Below are 16,429 nucleotides of genomic sequence, written 5' to 3'. Positions count from 1 at the left end.
AGGACAAAGGAGAGCATTCAGTGTTGAAACTTGAGCTTATGAATGGCATGAGAAATACGCATCAAGGAAAACATTTGGTCTTGCCATAACATGTCTTAAAATGCAAAAAATGCGAATCCGGTGTCAACAGAGAGATGTGACCACATGAGCGAGTATCATTTCCATTCATTTCATAACAAACATTTTCATTCCAGCCCAGCACTAGCACAGTGGAGAGGGGGGGGAGAAACTGTTAGCGTTTCGCCTTTGTACCTTCTAAACCCTTATCACACAAATGATCACTAGTCGTGTTTACACAAAAACAGGCTAGATTAGCGACTATAATATAGCTTTGTTCATCGTCCTATTGTTTATCATTAGGTAAGGATGTTGGCTTTTTTAATACAGCTAAAAAGCTAGGAAGGTTTTTTGGACAGGTTGATACAAATAAAAATAATAACAGAAAAAACAGGATTGGAATTTTATGTAGGCCTATAGCTGCATTGCCTTTGGTACAGCATTGGTACTGATGAGAGCTACTGTAGATTACAGTATAAAAACAGAAAACAGGACTGGAAATGTACTCTGCAAATTTTGTGATGCCTCTGTATGCTTATGTCCAACTGAACTGAACTAATGGTGATATGACTAACCTCAAAACTAAAATTGAACGCACATTCTTTTACTGGACCTCAAAAATGATGGATTTGGGGAGTGATGACCCTTCCCGGAAGCACCCCCTGTTGCTGTGTTAAAACTCACTCATCCCTCTGCTGACGGTGCACAGGGGGTAAGCTAGGCCTGAAAGGAAACTGCTGAGGTTCATAAGCACCCTATCAGCCAGCGACTCCATTACTATTGTTCTGACAAGGCTAAGCTACACATGAACATGAAAATGAATGGAAAGACTTCCTTTCCCCCCATTTCAGTATAACCTTTCCCAGAATCCGTGTGTGTGTGTGTATGTGTATGTGCGTGCATGTGTGCGTGCATGTGTGTGTGTGTGTGTGTGTGTGTGTGTATGCGTCCTGTAGTTTACATGCGATGCTGCGTAGTAGGCCTAATGACAACTTGAATAGGCTATGATGTTATACATTACAATATCATATTTCCCCCCCCATTTTTAATGGGATTTATATCATTTTTCTGTCATAGTACCCAGCACCAGCCGCAAAGTTAAGAGCCTTACACAAGGGCACACCAGAGTTATTGATACCAGCAACAGTCTGACTGCCAGCTCACACCCTGCCAGATTGTTTTTGTCAGCCAATGGGATTGAAACAGGCAAGCTTCTGGTCACTGGCCCGCCTCTCTAACCTCAAAGCCATACCTGTCCCAATGATATTCAGGAGGTAAACCATAAAAAGATTCAGGTAACATCTAGTCTTTGAAATGTACCATAACAGCATACAACAATGCACTCTAGACTGTAGTCATATCGATAACAGTGTATTGTTAAAGGCGTACCTGCTCCTCCTTTTTTATTGTTCTACCACATTCTCTTAAACTGAATAATATAGCCTCAAGGTGTGACACTATTAACACACTACGTGTCTTACAAAACACCTGTGGTGGGTGGTAGAGCACGCAGCATGAATATCTCTCGATTGAATAAGTCATAAGTGTTCAAAATGTTAGTTTGGCTTTTGTAATTGTTCACTGGGCCCAGCAGTGCAGATCATTCTGATCCAGATTAAAAGTTTTAAACAACTGGGCCCAGGGCTATGATCATTAGTGTGACACATTTACAGTCACATCAGTGATTCAGTTCATAAGAACCTGAACTGATTATGTTAAGTATGTTGTTGCTCTTTGGGCAATCGTCAAGAGATGTGTTAGTAATTAAAGGCTTCCGTTCTCCATCCTGTATGGCATTCTGAGACTACCCGTACCTGTTTACAGTTGCACTGGCCCAGCCCCATCCAGTCTGGATTAGATGGCTTGAAGTTATTACATTAATTGATCAACATCTACACAGTTTAATCTGATCTGCATATAAAATGAATGAAGGTGGCATTGAATTAGCTGTTCACAGTGAAGTACATTTGAGGTGAAGCAGTTTACTATTACCACCAAACAATCACTTCGTAGAGACTCTGATTGCAAGGTGTGACCTAGACCCGTGACATCACACATTCAGAGCTCACAGGCTTGTCAGACCGGTGTTGGAGGAGTGGCATTCGTGAAGCTGCCTAAAGACAAGCACCTGTACTCCACTCTAGATTCAGTTTCTCTATGTATAATATGTGCTTTTAGATATTAGAAGGAACACTTTTTTCATCCTTAGCGCAATTGTACACATGGCAAAGACCGGTCCCTATCATTGTGGATAAAAGTGGCCTCTGGACACAGTTGATTCGAGGACAGAGGACAGATAACTTTCCTTGCAAGAGTATCGTTGGTACAACATCAATCTGACAGAATGGAAACAAATGGGATACCCGCTAAACATGGTAAGTCTTGAAGACCTGTGCTTTTGGACTTGACCTTGACCTAATATTTGTATAAAATACTTAAAACAAATTGCCTACCAATTAGTTTAAAGCTGTACATGCTAATGTATAATCAATGACAATATATCATTATGTATATCATTATTCATTTGGATTCAAAATACATCTGTGTAAACCCATTCTTCCCCTCAACAATCTATTCCTATCTATCATATTGTGTAGTTCCAGTGGGTCTAGGCTATGTAGGCCTACTATAGAGTACACGTCATAGACTTTAAATGAGAAACATGGATATGTTCTTTAAGGATTCAAGCAATTATGGCCACCATACTATAATCCACTTCACCATCATCTTTCGCGGCACATAATATAATAACTTTCAGTTTGCCTCTTTCTCTCCTAACCCTAACCCTGAATTTACATCAGCCCATCCAGAGATTGTAACACCTGCACTTGTGTCATGCTTGTGGTGGTCAGAACCATGTTATATATGGTTTCAATTTCCCTCTGAGGTCAATACTTTTGCATTTCAAAGGGTATGAAAGGCTTTGGGTTTCATTCCATTCCACAAGTCATCACAAGGTGTGGCCTCTACACCCTATTTTCACTTCAGACCAGTTTGTAGTTACTGTAGTAACTATTTACAGAAACAACACTGGGCGAAATCCAAACAATCAAAATCAAGCTGAGGGCCACAGTGCTCAACAACTCATGTTCAGTTGAAAGGTCATAATGAACGCATTTCCAATCATAAGGAGACTTAGCAGCACCCATCCTCTAAGTTGTAGGTCTCCCTGTTTATGACACTGTCTGGTTTCTCTAGTGATGTTACTTCCCATTCTAAAGTGTGTAATGCACAGTTACTGCAGGGATATAATCTCAAATTGCATGACAAAACAATAACAACATTTCATAACAGTAATTGGAGATGACTAACGACAAAATAATAGATTGCTTCAAGGGTTTGTTTTGTTTGAGTGTTATTGTGAACATTGTGTTGTATTCAGCGCTGCAGTTCCATTGACGATGGTTTCATTTATTTATTTAAATGTAACTTTTGTTTTAGCAGGGAGTCCTATTGAGACCAATATCTCTTTTACAAGGGAACCCTGCATATACACAGTTTACAATAATAGATTGAGATTGATTGAGATTGAGATAATGTTTATTGCCACTATGCATTACACATATAGGAATTTGCTTCGTCACCACAGCAAGTGCGTTTATACTTTTTTCACATGTCAAAAAACAGGACAACACAACAACAACACAGGACAGACAACAGTGCATTGGATAGTGCGGTATAAAGTAAAGTGCAGTGCAGAGTTTTTTTTACAGTGAGTCCAGTTCAGTCCTGGGCAGACTTGGGGGCGGGGGGGGGGGGGGGGGGGGAAGCCAGAGTCATTTAGCAGCCTGGCGGCTGAGGGGTAGAAGCTGAGCCTGTGGCGGGCCTTCAGTGCCTTAGGCAGCCGCAACCTTCTTCCAGAGGGAAGCAGGGTGAGGAGGCCGTGTATATTAATACATAATACACATACACAATTACAACATAAAACATAATCAAGACACACAACAATGTTTCAACAAGGAGGCCCTCAGTCAAAACTTTAAAAGAAATACCTGAGCAATCACTGCAGATTGCTCCAGCAGTGAGGTGCACCATCACTAAAAGCGGATTTACCCAATTCGGTGAGGAGCCCCGAGGAACCACAAGAGTTAACTCACTCTGAGAACGAGTTAGGTCATTTATGTTCTTGAATTTCAATAATGAGTTTAGGTAGGCTGGGTGTTTATGCAATAACGCTGTAAAACAATTGTTATTTCTCGCCGTGAGAAATAGAGATGCGGCGTGAGAGCGTGAGAACTGGTTGAAATGCGTGAGTCTCACGGCGATTGCGTGAGACTTGGCAGCTCTAGGCTTTATACACAAAAAGGGAGTAATGAAGAGATCTACTGGACGAGGTCATGCCAACTTTTTGATAGTATGCAATGAGTAATAAAACGATCACCTGTTGTAAGGCGAAGGGCGCTATGGTCGATGTCACCCAAAGGTTTAAGGTTAGTGGCTGCTGCAGTCCAGAGATGACATCACCACAATCAAGTACTGGCATGAAGGTTTGTTGCACAATCTGCTGTCAGATGTTCAGGGAAAGGCAATGTATATGGAGAAAAAAATATATTTAAACATTTGCAAATCTATGTTTTTGCTTACGGATCTATGTTTTTGCTTACAAAGTGGATTTTTTCCTCACAAAATATTTCTTTGCTTTTGATTTAATTTGGCTCAAGATTAACTCCATACATGTATAGTTCATAATCCATAGGCTGGTAACAGTAAACACTTCCACAAGAGGGCGACTCCGTCTGACTTTTAATTGTAGGGTTTAATTTCACCTGCACATGTCAGGTCAGGACAGGTATAGCCTGAAACGTTTCATTTAAATGTTACACAAAACGGCATGGTTATGGACTTATAAAATAAGATGAAATGAAAAGAACTCGCAAATAAAATGGAACATTTTGAAGTTAATGTTGATTCTGTGTTTTTACTGCACAGACGAGACAACATCTGGAAACAGATGTGCTCGTATATTAAACCTAAGCGGCCGTCGGCTGTTACGGTCGACTGAGGAATGTAAAATGAGTTAGTGAACTTTGAGTAGGCTGCTCCCCACGCCCCGCAGGAGACAGAGAGAGACGTCCTCCAGCGTTTTCGTCCGATCGCACTATTTTTGTTTTGTTGCAGTTTTGTTTTGAAACGGATTAAAAGTCACAATGCAATGCCTAAAAAAGCAACCCAAACGCAGCAGATCAGAAGAGTTACTTCATCATGCGCAAAGCAAGAAGACGACTCGTATGAACGCGAAGCTCCTTGGTAAAGTATCTTAAAGTCCACGAGAAACCCAATTGAAATTGCGATCGTAATCGTACCTCTTGTCAAACTATTTAAATACCGGTCCTCGATCCGTTATACCTGAAACTCTTGTCAGTGCTTTGACATCCGCCAAAATGATGGGCTGTCGCGCCTATAGCCTACCTTAAAATATCATAAATTACAACTTTATCAACAGTGAATGTGAAAATGTATCCTATTACTGAAGTATCTCACTAAACAGGAACACATGGATCACCTGACCAGACTGTCAATATTTACACACGATGTACATCATTGGCAGTTGCAACAATGAATTGTGAAGCCTGTTTTCAAAATGCAGGTCACTCTCTGAAGTTTGCCACAGATTTGTCACAGATGTCCCAATCATATTTCCTTGATAGGATCCTAACTATCAACTATTAAATATGTGGATTCCTGATGAGAGAAGTGGACTCCCTAAGATAAAATAACCCCAAAAGTGTATTAAGAAAACAAACTGCAGGATATGGTTCTGCTTTTTAAATGATAGGAAATTTCAGTTATGGAAAGTGTTTCTTTACTGTTTAATCAGAGCCTCTGTCTCCTGTTCTCCCCCATTCTCAGGTATGGAGGGAGACACAGACCTGCAATTCCTTATGTCAGGGGGAGACCTCCTTAAGGTGCGCTCTTCCTCCTGGAAGAAGACCCGCTTCTACAAGCTGCAGGAGGACTGCAAGACTATGTGGCATGAATCCAAAAAGACCTTCAAGTCGTCCCAGACCTGTGAGTGCTGCCCCCGCACCCCATCTACATGTGTGTGAGACCCTCCGTCTGACCGTCTCTCTGGGGTGTTGTGGTGGATATGAGCGTTGACCATTGGTCCCACATTTATATTTTGTAATAAATGCTCAGACTAATACAGTAGCATTTTCCTGTCACATTGGTACCAGCGACAGGTAGGCTAGCTGCTGGCTGAACTCTAGATTTGAATAATCAGTGATCGACCACATCTGGACCTGGGGTATGAGTGGACTGGAGGATTTGCCTATAGAAGCCTAGCGAGTGTGTGGCCCCGAGGCCTTGATATTGTCATGGCAGAAAGACTGGCTATGTTCAGGATGGGCTTGGCACAGATGTTGTTTATTGTGGGTATGGAAAGGAGATTGGATAGAATATTTGTGGGTTGAGGAGATATCATATACGTAACTCCTTGAACTCACTTAGGTCTCTCAGATCAGTGCTGTCTGGTCTTATTATCTTAAGCTTAACTAAATTAATAAATTGTATGAATTAAAATTGAGTTGGGCAGTTCTTTCCCTCACCTTAATGGTCTCGTTTTAGAGGATTAGATATTCAGTTTCAGGTATCATAAAAGTGGCTCATCCAGAGAGAGCATGATAATAACTATGGTGATAGTCGTGTTCGGTAGTTATGGTGTGTTTATTGACCTAATTTCTGGTGAGTCAGAGAAGGAGTTGTGTCTTAAAGACAAAGACAGGAAGCATTTGAATGAATGCTTTGTCTCTTTGATAAGGGTCTTCAAAGGTCTAAGGTTGTCTACAAATGTTAGAAAGGTCTTAAACACCAACTAACTACCGGTACACAAATTCCACTTTCTTCACAATTCCCTTTTCATTACACACTTTTCTTGGAAAGGCAAAAAATAAACATTTTGCCTTTCCAAGACTGTTTGATACACATTTAAAATGAGATTGTATTCTTCATATTCATGTATTTTCTGTACATGAATACATTTTTATTATGTCATCTTGAATGGGAGTTTCCAGAGCTGGTTTGTGCGTACATTTTATGGTCTGTCGTATCTAATGACTCATAAGCAAAGGTCACTGTCTTGAATACACACACAACGAAAGTGAATGCAATTTAGTTTGATTATATTCTCACCAACAAGACACTCAATATGCACCACAAAACATCTCATAGTAGTAATTCACAAAAGACCCAGAGAGAGCATTATTATAACAAAGACAAGAAGTAGATAACCTTAATAGTAACATTTGTTTGTTTCCTGTCTCTTACAACATCAGCCTCTCCCTTCTCTTCTCCACCCCTCACTCTGTGCAACAACAGGGATACAAAATCAAGTGGTTCCAAGTCTTACTAAAGTCTACTGTACCACCTGTCTGAACAGGTCATGTAACACATCATGATGCTCTCTTCCTCAGTCTCCCTTGACGACATCTCGGCCGTGCGTATAGGCCGTCAGTCGGAGGAGCTGAGGAAGTACACGCAGGAGCAGGTGGAGGGCCGCTGCTTCTCCATCGTCTTCAAGGGCCGGAGGAAGAACCTTGACCTGATCGCCAGCTCCGAGGAGGAGGCCAAGCAGTGGGTCACCAGCCTGGAGAAAATCATCGCCAATTTGGGAAACCTCAACAGCCAGCAAAAGACTGAGCAGTATCCTTCTAAGAATCATGATGGGAGCATTTGGTAATGACTGTTAGATATTTCTCAACTAACCCATCAACTTCAGGAGTGGCCTCCTTGATAGTGCACTTAGTTTCAACAGTGCTGATGGCATAACTCAAATAGGCCTACTTTTCGGAGAAATGTTAAACTGACAAAACCTTCATAGTCGATCACTGTATTATTTTATGCGAGACATCATTAATCATATTCGGGTGTTATCTTCAGAATCATACTATATGTAAATAATAATAATAATAATAATAACTTTATTTGTATAGCGCTTTTCCTGCAAACGTTGCAGCTCAAAGTGCTTTAGGACACACCGACAAAGGAGAGTCTCAGTCCCTACTTAAATAAAGGTAATAAATAAATATAATTTAGCTCCCAGATAATAGATCACTGCATTTCATTATCTGGTACTCTGCATTGACAATAAAGTTGAATCTAATATAAGCTAATAAACCCGGGTTCTCTTTTCCATTGAAATGGCTACACTGTAACCTTGTGCCATTGACTGCAGCACAGCCATCTTAATACACAATATAGCACACCCTCTCGTGTTATGGCTTAATTGGATGTCAATGTTTGGGTCATGACTACGCTTGTGGTGGTCAGTAATTAGTAAACCATATTGCTGTGCCCAGTTTGGGGAATGATTCCTTCCTTACATCAGCACTTCAGTTGGATCTTCAACTGCATGAGAAAAGCGGACAAGAACAGTGACGACCAACTGGATCTGAAAGAGCTGAAGAACTTCCTGCGCCATATCAACATCGAGGTGGATGATGACTACGCAGAAATGATCTTTCAGGTGAACCCCTCTGACAATTTCACAATCACTCCTCACTTCATGACTGTTCTACACACGTGTCATTACAAGTAGATTGCTTATTCCGACGTAAGTGAGTCATTTCCAATTTTAGATTTTATGTCTGAGTCATTTGATGAATCACTCAGAGTTGTTACGCAGCGGACCCAACTCAGCCACTTATCCATATTTGATGTTGTGTCTATCTCTGTCATGTAGAAATGTGACAAATCCCAATCTGGTCATCTGGCGGGGGAGGAGATACAGCATTTCTACGACCTGCTGACCCAACGGTCAGAGATTGAGGTGATCTACGCCGAGTACGCCAAAACCACAGGCTTGATGAACGCCGAAAACCTGTTGGAGTTCCTAGTCAAGGAACAGAGAGAGGGCGTCACCCTCCCTGACGCACAAAGACTCATAGAGAATTATGAGCTGGATGAAAAAGGTGATTTTTGTTGTTGTTGTTGTTGTAATAAGTACATAGTAAGTACGTAAGTATTATATCAGTATAGAGTACCATGCATTTCTAGACCCGCGGTGGCGCAGCGGTCTAAGCACTAGCCTCTGGTGCAAGCTGCCCACCGGGGACTGGGATCGAATCCCGGTCTCGCCAGATCCGGATATGGCCGGGGCCCACAGGGAGCGGCATATTGAGCGGCCGCTCCCAAGGGGGGTATAGGACTATTTCCGGACAAGGATCCGTCGCGCAACACCGCCCCCGTCTGGTGCTGGAATAACAGTGTTGGGCTCGAGGAGCCAGACAGCTAGTCTGCCTGGCTATCTCCTCTGGGGCTGCCGGCCACGGGGTCGTACGGTGGATCCTACGCAATAGGCAGGGGATAATTGGATACTAGGTTGGGTGCAATTGGATACCAAATTGGGTGAAAAAGGGATAAAATCAGAAAAAAAAAAAAAAAAAAAAAAGAGTACCATGCATTTCTGTCAGAGAAATATCTATTCAAAAAAGTTTAGTGACTCAATATGTCAGGTCCACAAAACTAGAGTAGCTGTCTAGAAATAATGTTCTATTCTGTTCAGTAGTGAACATTGCAGTATCAGTTTACACTTCGCCTCTCTGCAGCCAAAGAGAAGCAGCTGATGACCAAAGACGGCTTCCTGATGTACCTGCACCAGCCAGAGGGTCTGGTCTCCAAGCCGGCCCACCAGCCCCTGTACCAGGACATGAGTCAGCCGCTCAACCACTACTTCATCTCCTCCTCCCACAACACCTACCTCCTGGAGGACCAGCTCAAAGGCCCCAGCAGCACCGAGGCTTACATTCAGTAATGACACTCCCCCCAAAAAATCTGCACAAGTGTACATGTAACCTCACCAAGAAAAAAACGCAGGGCCTTACCCTGACGAAATATGAATAGACTTATCAGCCACTTCCTTAATGTTCTAGTATGGGCATAGTAAAAGCCTGTAAGAGTGTTTCAGAGGTCAGAGTAATGACAGCTATAATGTTTTATAGGGCACTTATAAAGGGATGCCGCTGTGTGGAGTTGGACTGCTGGGATGGGCCCGATGGAGAGCCGGTTATCTACCATGGCTACACGCTCACCTCCAAGATCCTCTTCAAAGATACCATCAGTGCCATCAACGAGTATGCCTTCAAGGTATTTCAAGATTATTGCACAAGAGCTGTTCAACATGCAGTTACCCGTGTGGTCTGTTTGATTCACCTGTACTGTATGTGCTTGTCCCCCAGACGTCTGACTACCCTGTGATCCTGTCCTTGGAGAACCACTGCAGTGTGGAGCAGCAGAAGGTCATGGCCCATCATATGAGCTCCATCATGGGCAGTGCTCTGCTCACCAGCCCCCTGGGGGACCAGATGCCCATAAACTTCCCTTCCCCAGAGGTCGGTGTCTTGGTGTCGACTTCAGAGAATTTGAATAAAAATTGAGTCTGGGTTTAATAGTCCAGTTTCATGTGTAGCTCTGTGTTATGGCCACTTTGAGCATGGGACCATAGTAACGGGAGAGCCATGATTCTAAAGGGAAAAGTCAGTGATTTAGTGTCCCAGTGCTGGATGCCTCAGGTTCCTGTTAATGCAAGCCAAGGAGCCATGACTTGAACAGAGGCCTTCGCAGATGTTTAGCAGATGAGTTACTTTAAAATGCTGTACTATATGTTGATACTTGGTAGTATTATTATATGATTGTACATAGTGTGTCAATATGGTGTCAAATTCAGTCAGATGTTTACATAGCCACAAGGTACTGTATGCCTTTGTATGAAATCTTGATATGATGATAGAATGGTAGAGGGGAAAGTCCCTTCACTGGTCTAGCCGTTGTTTTCACAATTTTCAGATTTGTTGTATATAAAAGAAAAATGCCAGAGTGGCTGTGATTTATGGTCAATATTATTAGGGGGTTTGCCGGCACTCTGCTGCTTGTCGTGCCTGTCGACTCCCCTACCCCGTGACAATATTGAAGATAAATCACTGCCTCACGGGCATTATTGCTTAATTCTCCCATCTGGTGTTGGTTTTATTCCCCTAGTTCCCTTTTTTATTTCCCTTACTGGCGATCATTGAACACAGTGAGCTCTTGCCAACATTCCTTCCTCCTTGTTTTATGGGCCTAGCACATCACATTAGAATAGTTTAGTCTCCCACCACATCCAGCATTTCAGCAATTGTCATATTTGAGTAAAGCATGTGAGTATCAGTGAGCGTCGATGTTGTTTTGTGATGCGTGTCTGTGTTTGGGTGTGTCTGTGTGTTCCCGCAGGAACTGAAGGGGAAGATCCTGATCAAAGGGAAGAGGCTGGCTAAACTAGAGGCCAGTTTTGCCTCTGAGGCCGCCGCAGAGGACGAGAACGGTGATGTGACAGATGATGATGACTCAAACGATGAAGAGGAGGAAGAGCAGCAAGCGGAGAAAAAAAGCAAGGTACACCAACCTCCAGAAGACCACTTCTTGAATTAATTTGGAAATAGAAACGTTTTCTTCGGTTATATCAACAGGTTAAAATACTGTACACAATGCCATTTCAGCAGTAGGCTTTAAGTGTGTTTTGCATTTCAATCTTTTACAAGGCGAAGAAGTTGAAGCTTGCCAAGGAGCTTTCGGACATGGTCATCTACTGCAAGAGCGTCCACTTCAATGGGTTTGAGGACGCTAGGGACAACTTGGGCTTCTACGAGATGTCCTCTTTCAAGGAGGGAAAAGCTGTGAAGCTTGCAGAGGAGTCAGGTGACGAGAACATTATGTTTACAGTAAAGATTTTACAACCATGAATGTGATGTTATCTCTCTCTGCATACAAACTCCAGCATTAGCTCTCACGTACGGTAACACTCCAATAATGCTCCAGAGCAGTCTGTCTGAAAAATAGCTTTTGTGTGTGAACAGCAAACTAACCAAGTTATAAGGCATGGCCTGAGGGAACAGATTTTTCTCATGACTGAGTTAGTGAATTGCTATAGCAATGTAAGTAACGTGTTTTTCCCTTGTCCTCCAGCAAATGGATACATCCATCATAATATGGAGAAGCTAAGCCGTATCTACCCTGCAGGGTCGAGGACTGACTCCTCCAACTACAACCCAGTTCCCTTGTGGAATGCAGGCTGTCAGATCGGTACGTAACACACGGATCGACGTCCTCTACATGGGGGTTAGTTGAATCTGAATCTGAGCAGAAAATATTTTGGCTGGAGAAACCACCAGTAACTGAGATGTGTAACTTCTTTGCTTTGAGCCAGGTATTAAACCCTATATTAAAGTATTATTTAAAGTTTTAAACTTTTAAGTATTAAACCCTGCCATTAGCCCTATTCAGACGGGATTAGTATTATCTAGGGACCTCTGGTCATTTGTAATAATTACGGAGGTGGTCTGTGTTCTTAATCCTGTGGCGAATCGGCCATGTCCGCAAAAAATGTCCGTAAAGATTCCACCGCAAATGACCTACTATAATTCGTGCCACTATGCCGTGCAAATCGACATGTGTGATTTGGGGTGAGTTAGTTTTTTCCCCGCCCCTTTTTTCTGACACGTGTTCGAGAAGTAACCAACGCCTCTTGCGCTTGTTGTTCATGAAGCGGATGTTACACAGAGCCATGACATCATATTCGGGGGAATGTCAGTAAATTCAAGTAAAACACAGACGCTTATCCAGTGCGAATGCGCCACATGAAACGCTAAAACGCATAAAACACAGACTTCGGAGGGATAATTTCTCAATTGCATGAGGTCCCTAGATAATACTAATCCTGTCCGAATAGGGCTTTAGTCTAATCGCCTCCTCCTTCCTGCTCTACTCTCCTCCCAGTGGCCCTCAACTTCCAGACCCGCTGCACGGATATGGATGTGAACCAGGGGCGATTCCTGACCAATGGGAAGAGTGGGTACATCCTGAAACCAACATTCATGAGGGACCCGTTTTCAGAGTTCGACCCAATCACCCTCACCAGAGGAGATTGGCTGCAGCACAAGACGTTCCACGTCATGGTCAGAAAATAGTCTCTCTCGCGCTGTCATTTCATACTGAATATTACTCACAAGGTCATCGTGACACATCGTTGACATCTAACAGTGTTGATAGCAGTCACATCATGTTGAACTGTACAATTGCTGTCCACAGGTCATCTCAGCCCAGCAGCTTCCTAAAGTCAACCAGAAGAAGACGTCCATCGTGGACCCTCTGGTTAAAATACAGGTGTACGGCGTACCAGCTGACGTTGCAGAGAAGGAGACAAGTCATAAGGAGAACAACGGTACTGGACTGCAACCTCCACCAAATTCCCCTTTCCACCTGCAAACTTGAAAATTATGTTTATTGAAATGTGTGCTGTTGCTGAAATTATGAGGTGACTGTTTGGGCCTACTAATTATATTTTGTTCATAATAATAATAATAATAATAATAATAATAATTCATTATATTTATATAGCGCTTTTCCGAGGCTCAAAGACGCTGACAATATGGGAAAAAACGGGAAACAGAAACAACAAGCAACAGATAACACGAGCAATGTGCTGCTGTACCTCCTGAATTCTGCGCAGTGGAGCTGACTATCAGACCTCGTAAGATGTTGACTATGTTCTGTCTGCTCCTTGTTTCCGGTTTATCTCCTCAGGTTTTAACCCAGAATGGAATGAGAACTTCCAGTTTGACGTGTACGTGCCAGAGCTGGCGATGGTGCGCTTCCTGGTGGAGGACCATGATGCCGCATCCGATAATGAGTTTGTTGGGCAGTACACCCTGCCCTTCAACAGTTTACAGTTGGGTAAGTTAACAATTGCATCCCTCAGCTCATTCCCAGATTGAAATGGAATATTCTTAATGGCAGAGGTTGGAGCATCACTGTGCAGGCACTGTATGGAAGTAGAATCACTATGTACTATCCACACATGTTATAGAGAGAAGCTGCCACCATCCCTTGTTTTGTAGCACAACTGCCAGTCTGTACTATGCGTATTCTGCCACTGTAGATAGGCAAGCGTTATTTCCTGTCCGGTGGTCTAATGACAGAGGCGCTTTTCTCTGTGTGCAAACCACAAATGAAAGACTTCATTCATAATTCTCTTTATCTTTCACCATGAACACTGCTTATTGACTAACTGAAACCCCTCCCTGTCCCCTCAGGATACAGACATGTGCCTCTGCTCAGTAAGAATGGAGACGTCCTCCCTTCAGCTGGACTCTTTGTACATATCATGATCATAGATGTCTAACAAGCTGCCTGTCACAAAGTGCCTTGTGCCCACTGCCAATAAGACATTCTAGAACCTCCTTTACCATGGTCACTCCAGAACCCAGCAGAGGATTTTTTTTGTGTCGTTTTTACTGTTTTTACTCATTTTTATTTTTTTTAAGAATATCGAATATCTGAGCAGTGATCATTTTCAACCCTAAGCTAGCACAAGAGGCTGTTTTTTTGTTGTTGTTGTTTTATTGGGAAGGATGAGGTGCACCATGCACATAAGTTGAACATAATAGACGATGATATCACAGGGATTTTGCAAACCAATACCAATGTTTTAGTGGTTTGTATTTTAGCTATAGTGTTTAATATGTTTAATTTGAGATGAATTGTATAAATTGCCACTGCGTGTCCAGCATTTCTATTCTATAGTATTGTATAATTTGTACAACTATGTTTATTTAAATCAATTTCCATCAACAACAGCCAAAAACGATGTATAATGAAACAACCAACCGTAAGATGTATATTAGTCAATATCTAACAATGAAGTATACTTCAGCTTCTGCTTTTACTGTATTCGTCAATCTGGATTTAGATGTGATGTCATTCAAATGTAATATATAGATGCCTTATTTTTTCAGGGAATACACCATCTCTGATGAAAATGGAGAACACAAATGAGTTGTCTCTGTGAATAATGTGTCATTCTTTGGTGTGACTGTGACTCTGAGTGTCAGTATGAGAAGTCTTATCAGTGGCTACACATTCTCTCATTTCCTGAAAAGGTACCCCCATACACACACACACACACACACACACACACACACACACACACACACACACACAACAGTTCATCATGAATTTCTATGCATGGGTAATATCATAGAGGATGTAGCAATTGTCAGAAGTAGCAACAGAAATGGGTATAAGCGTTCAGAGGATAACTGTGAGTGAGCCATTGCTTTGGGCTTGGTGGACTGACTTAACAACACTGAACTGCTCTGCCTCAAAGTTGTATGACAACATTTTCAGAATTGAACTGCATCAAATGTATCAGTATGCATGCAAATAACATATTTCAAACTTTGCAAACAGAAGGATATGTATGTATCTTTTGCCCTGTATACTATGCTTTTGGGATATTTCTAACATGAAAGAAAAGAGAACTCTAGCAGATATTAATAACAACAAAATGAGAGGCTCTCGGCCATTTCTGGTGATACAACACAATCTGCCTGACTGAAAATGAAAGATGTGATTAAGTCCCGGGTTTAAGTCCTAAACACACCAAATCACCTCTGACCTCAGATTCTCTTATCTGTGGATCAACACTTCTCTTCTCTTCCCCTTTCTCTCACCATCCCTCTCCCTTGAGCCCTTTCACTTGTCACACGAGAATCTCACCCCCAGTTTATTAATACAAAATAAAACGTCAGTAGGCCTACTTCATATTCAGTATTCTAATACAAGTAACCAACTATTCAAACAGATGGAGTCACCGTTGACATTGAAAAGCACAACATTAGGAGACAGAAAACATTACACTTTTTCTTTTCATAAAAAGGTGCTTTATTGTGACAAGTCTGGAAGGAAGTATGCTGCAAAATCATGAATCATTTCACTGAAAAAATATACTGCAATCAGGGCACAGTAACATCCCTCTCCCGTGCCTTGTGTGGGTATGATAAAATAGTGCTTTATTAGATGCAGATGGAGCTATAGGTCACCTCCTGTATGCTTTGGCTTCTATCATATATACCATACCACTTAACTGTTGCACATCATGTAGCACACTACTGGAAAACAATACTACAACAAGACATGCAAGAAAGTATAGTTGCAATAAACCTTTTATTCAATTACAATTGAAAGAAAGATAAGAAATAATGATACCCCACTAAGAAGGTGACAACATGAACACTTAAAGTAAACCCTGTAGAAGACTACGGTGGTAAAATAACAATGTTGAATAACCTGGCAAAAATAACTGCAACGTGCTGAAATCAGTGTCGTAGAACTTTGGTGTTAACACAGTGAGTAAGGTGTGTATCGGAGTGTGTGTGTGTGAGAGATATGATGATGGAAAACGTCCTTAATAACGATGTCACCTGAATAACTTTTGTGGTGTTTTCTAAAAGTGCACGAGGGGCGTTTCTACCCAAGGCATAGACAGGGATGTTACTGTGCTGAAAGATGAACAAAACAAAAACACCAGCTGGATAAAATGGGTAATGCAACTTTTCAAAAC

General features: G+C 42.0%; 1 protein-coding gene across 1 annotated transcript; it reads left to right on the top strand.

Moving 5' to 3' along the window:
- Positions 1-5,204: 5,204 nt before the first annotated feature.
- On the top strand, positions 5,205-14,264 carry LOC308171802 (1-phosphatidylinositol 4,5-bisphosphate phosphodiesterase delta-1-like; the record flags this gene model as incomplete). Its single annotated transcript, XM_080546688.1, has 15 exons — positions 5,205-5,304; positions 5,908-6,066; positions 7,470-7,698; positions 8,392-8,521; positions 8,738-8,966; positions 9,603-9,804; positions 9,996-10,140; positions 10,233-10,385; positions 11,263-11,424; positions 11,571-11,727; positions 11,995-12,111; positions 12,805-12,983; positions 13,117-13,249; positions 13,612-13,761; positions 14,121-14,264. 15 exons carry the CDS (start codon positions 5,205-5,207, stop codon positions 14,207-14,209), a joined length of 2,334 nt encoding a protein of 777 aa, XP_080402814.1. The 3' UTR covers positions 14,210-14,264.
- Between the last annotated feature and the right edge of the window lie 2,165 nt (positions 14,265-16,429).

The sequence above is a fragment of the Nansenia antarctica genome, assembly GCF_963989245.1.
Source record: "Nansenia antarctica genome assembly, chromosome: 16".
Classification (NCBI taxonomy): domain Eukaryota; kingdom Metazoa; phylum Chordata; class Actinopteri; order Argentiniformes; family Microstomatidae; genus Nansenia; species Nansenia antarctica.
The sequence above is the reverse complement of the archived record's forward strand: the minus strand, read 5'-3'. Positions and strand labels throughout refer to the sequence as shown.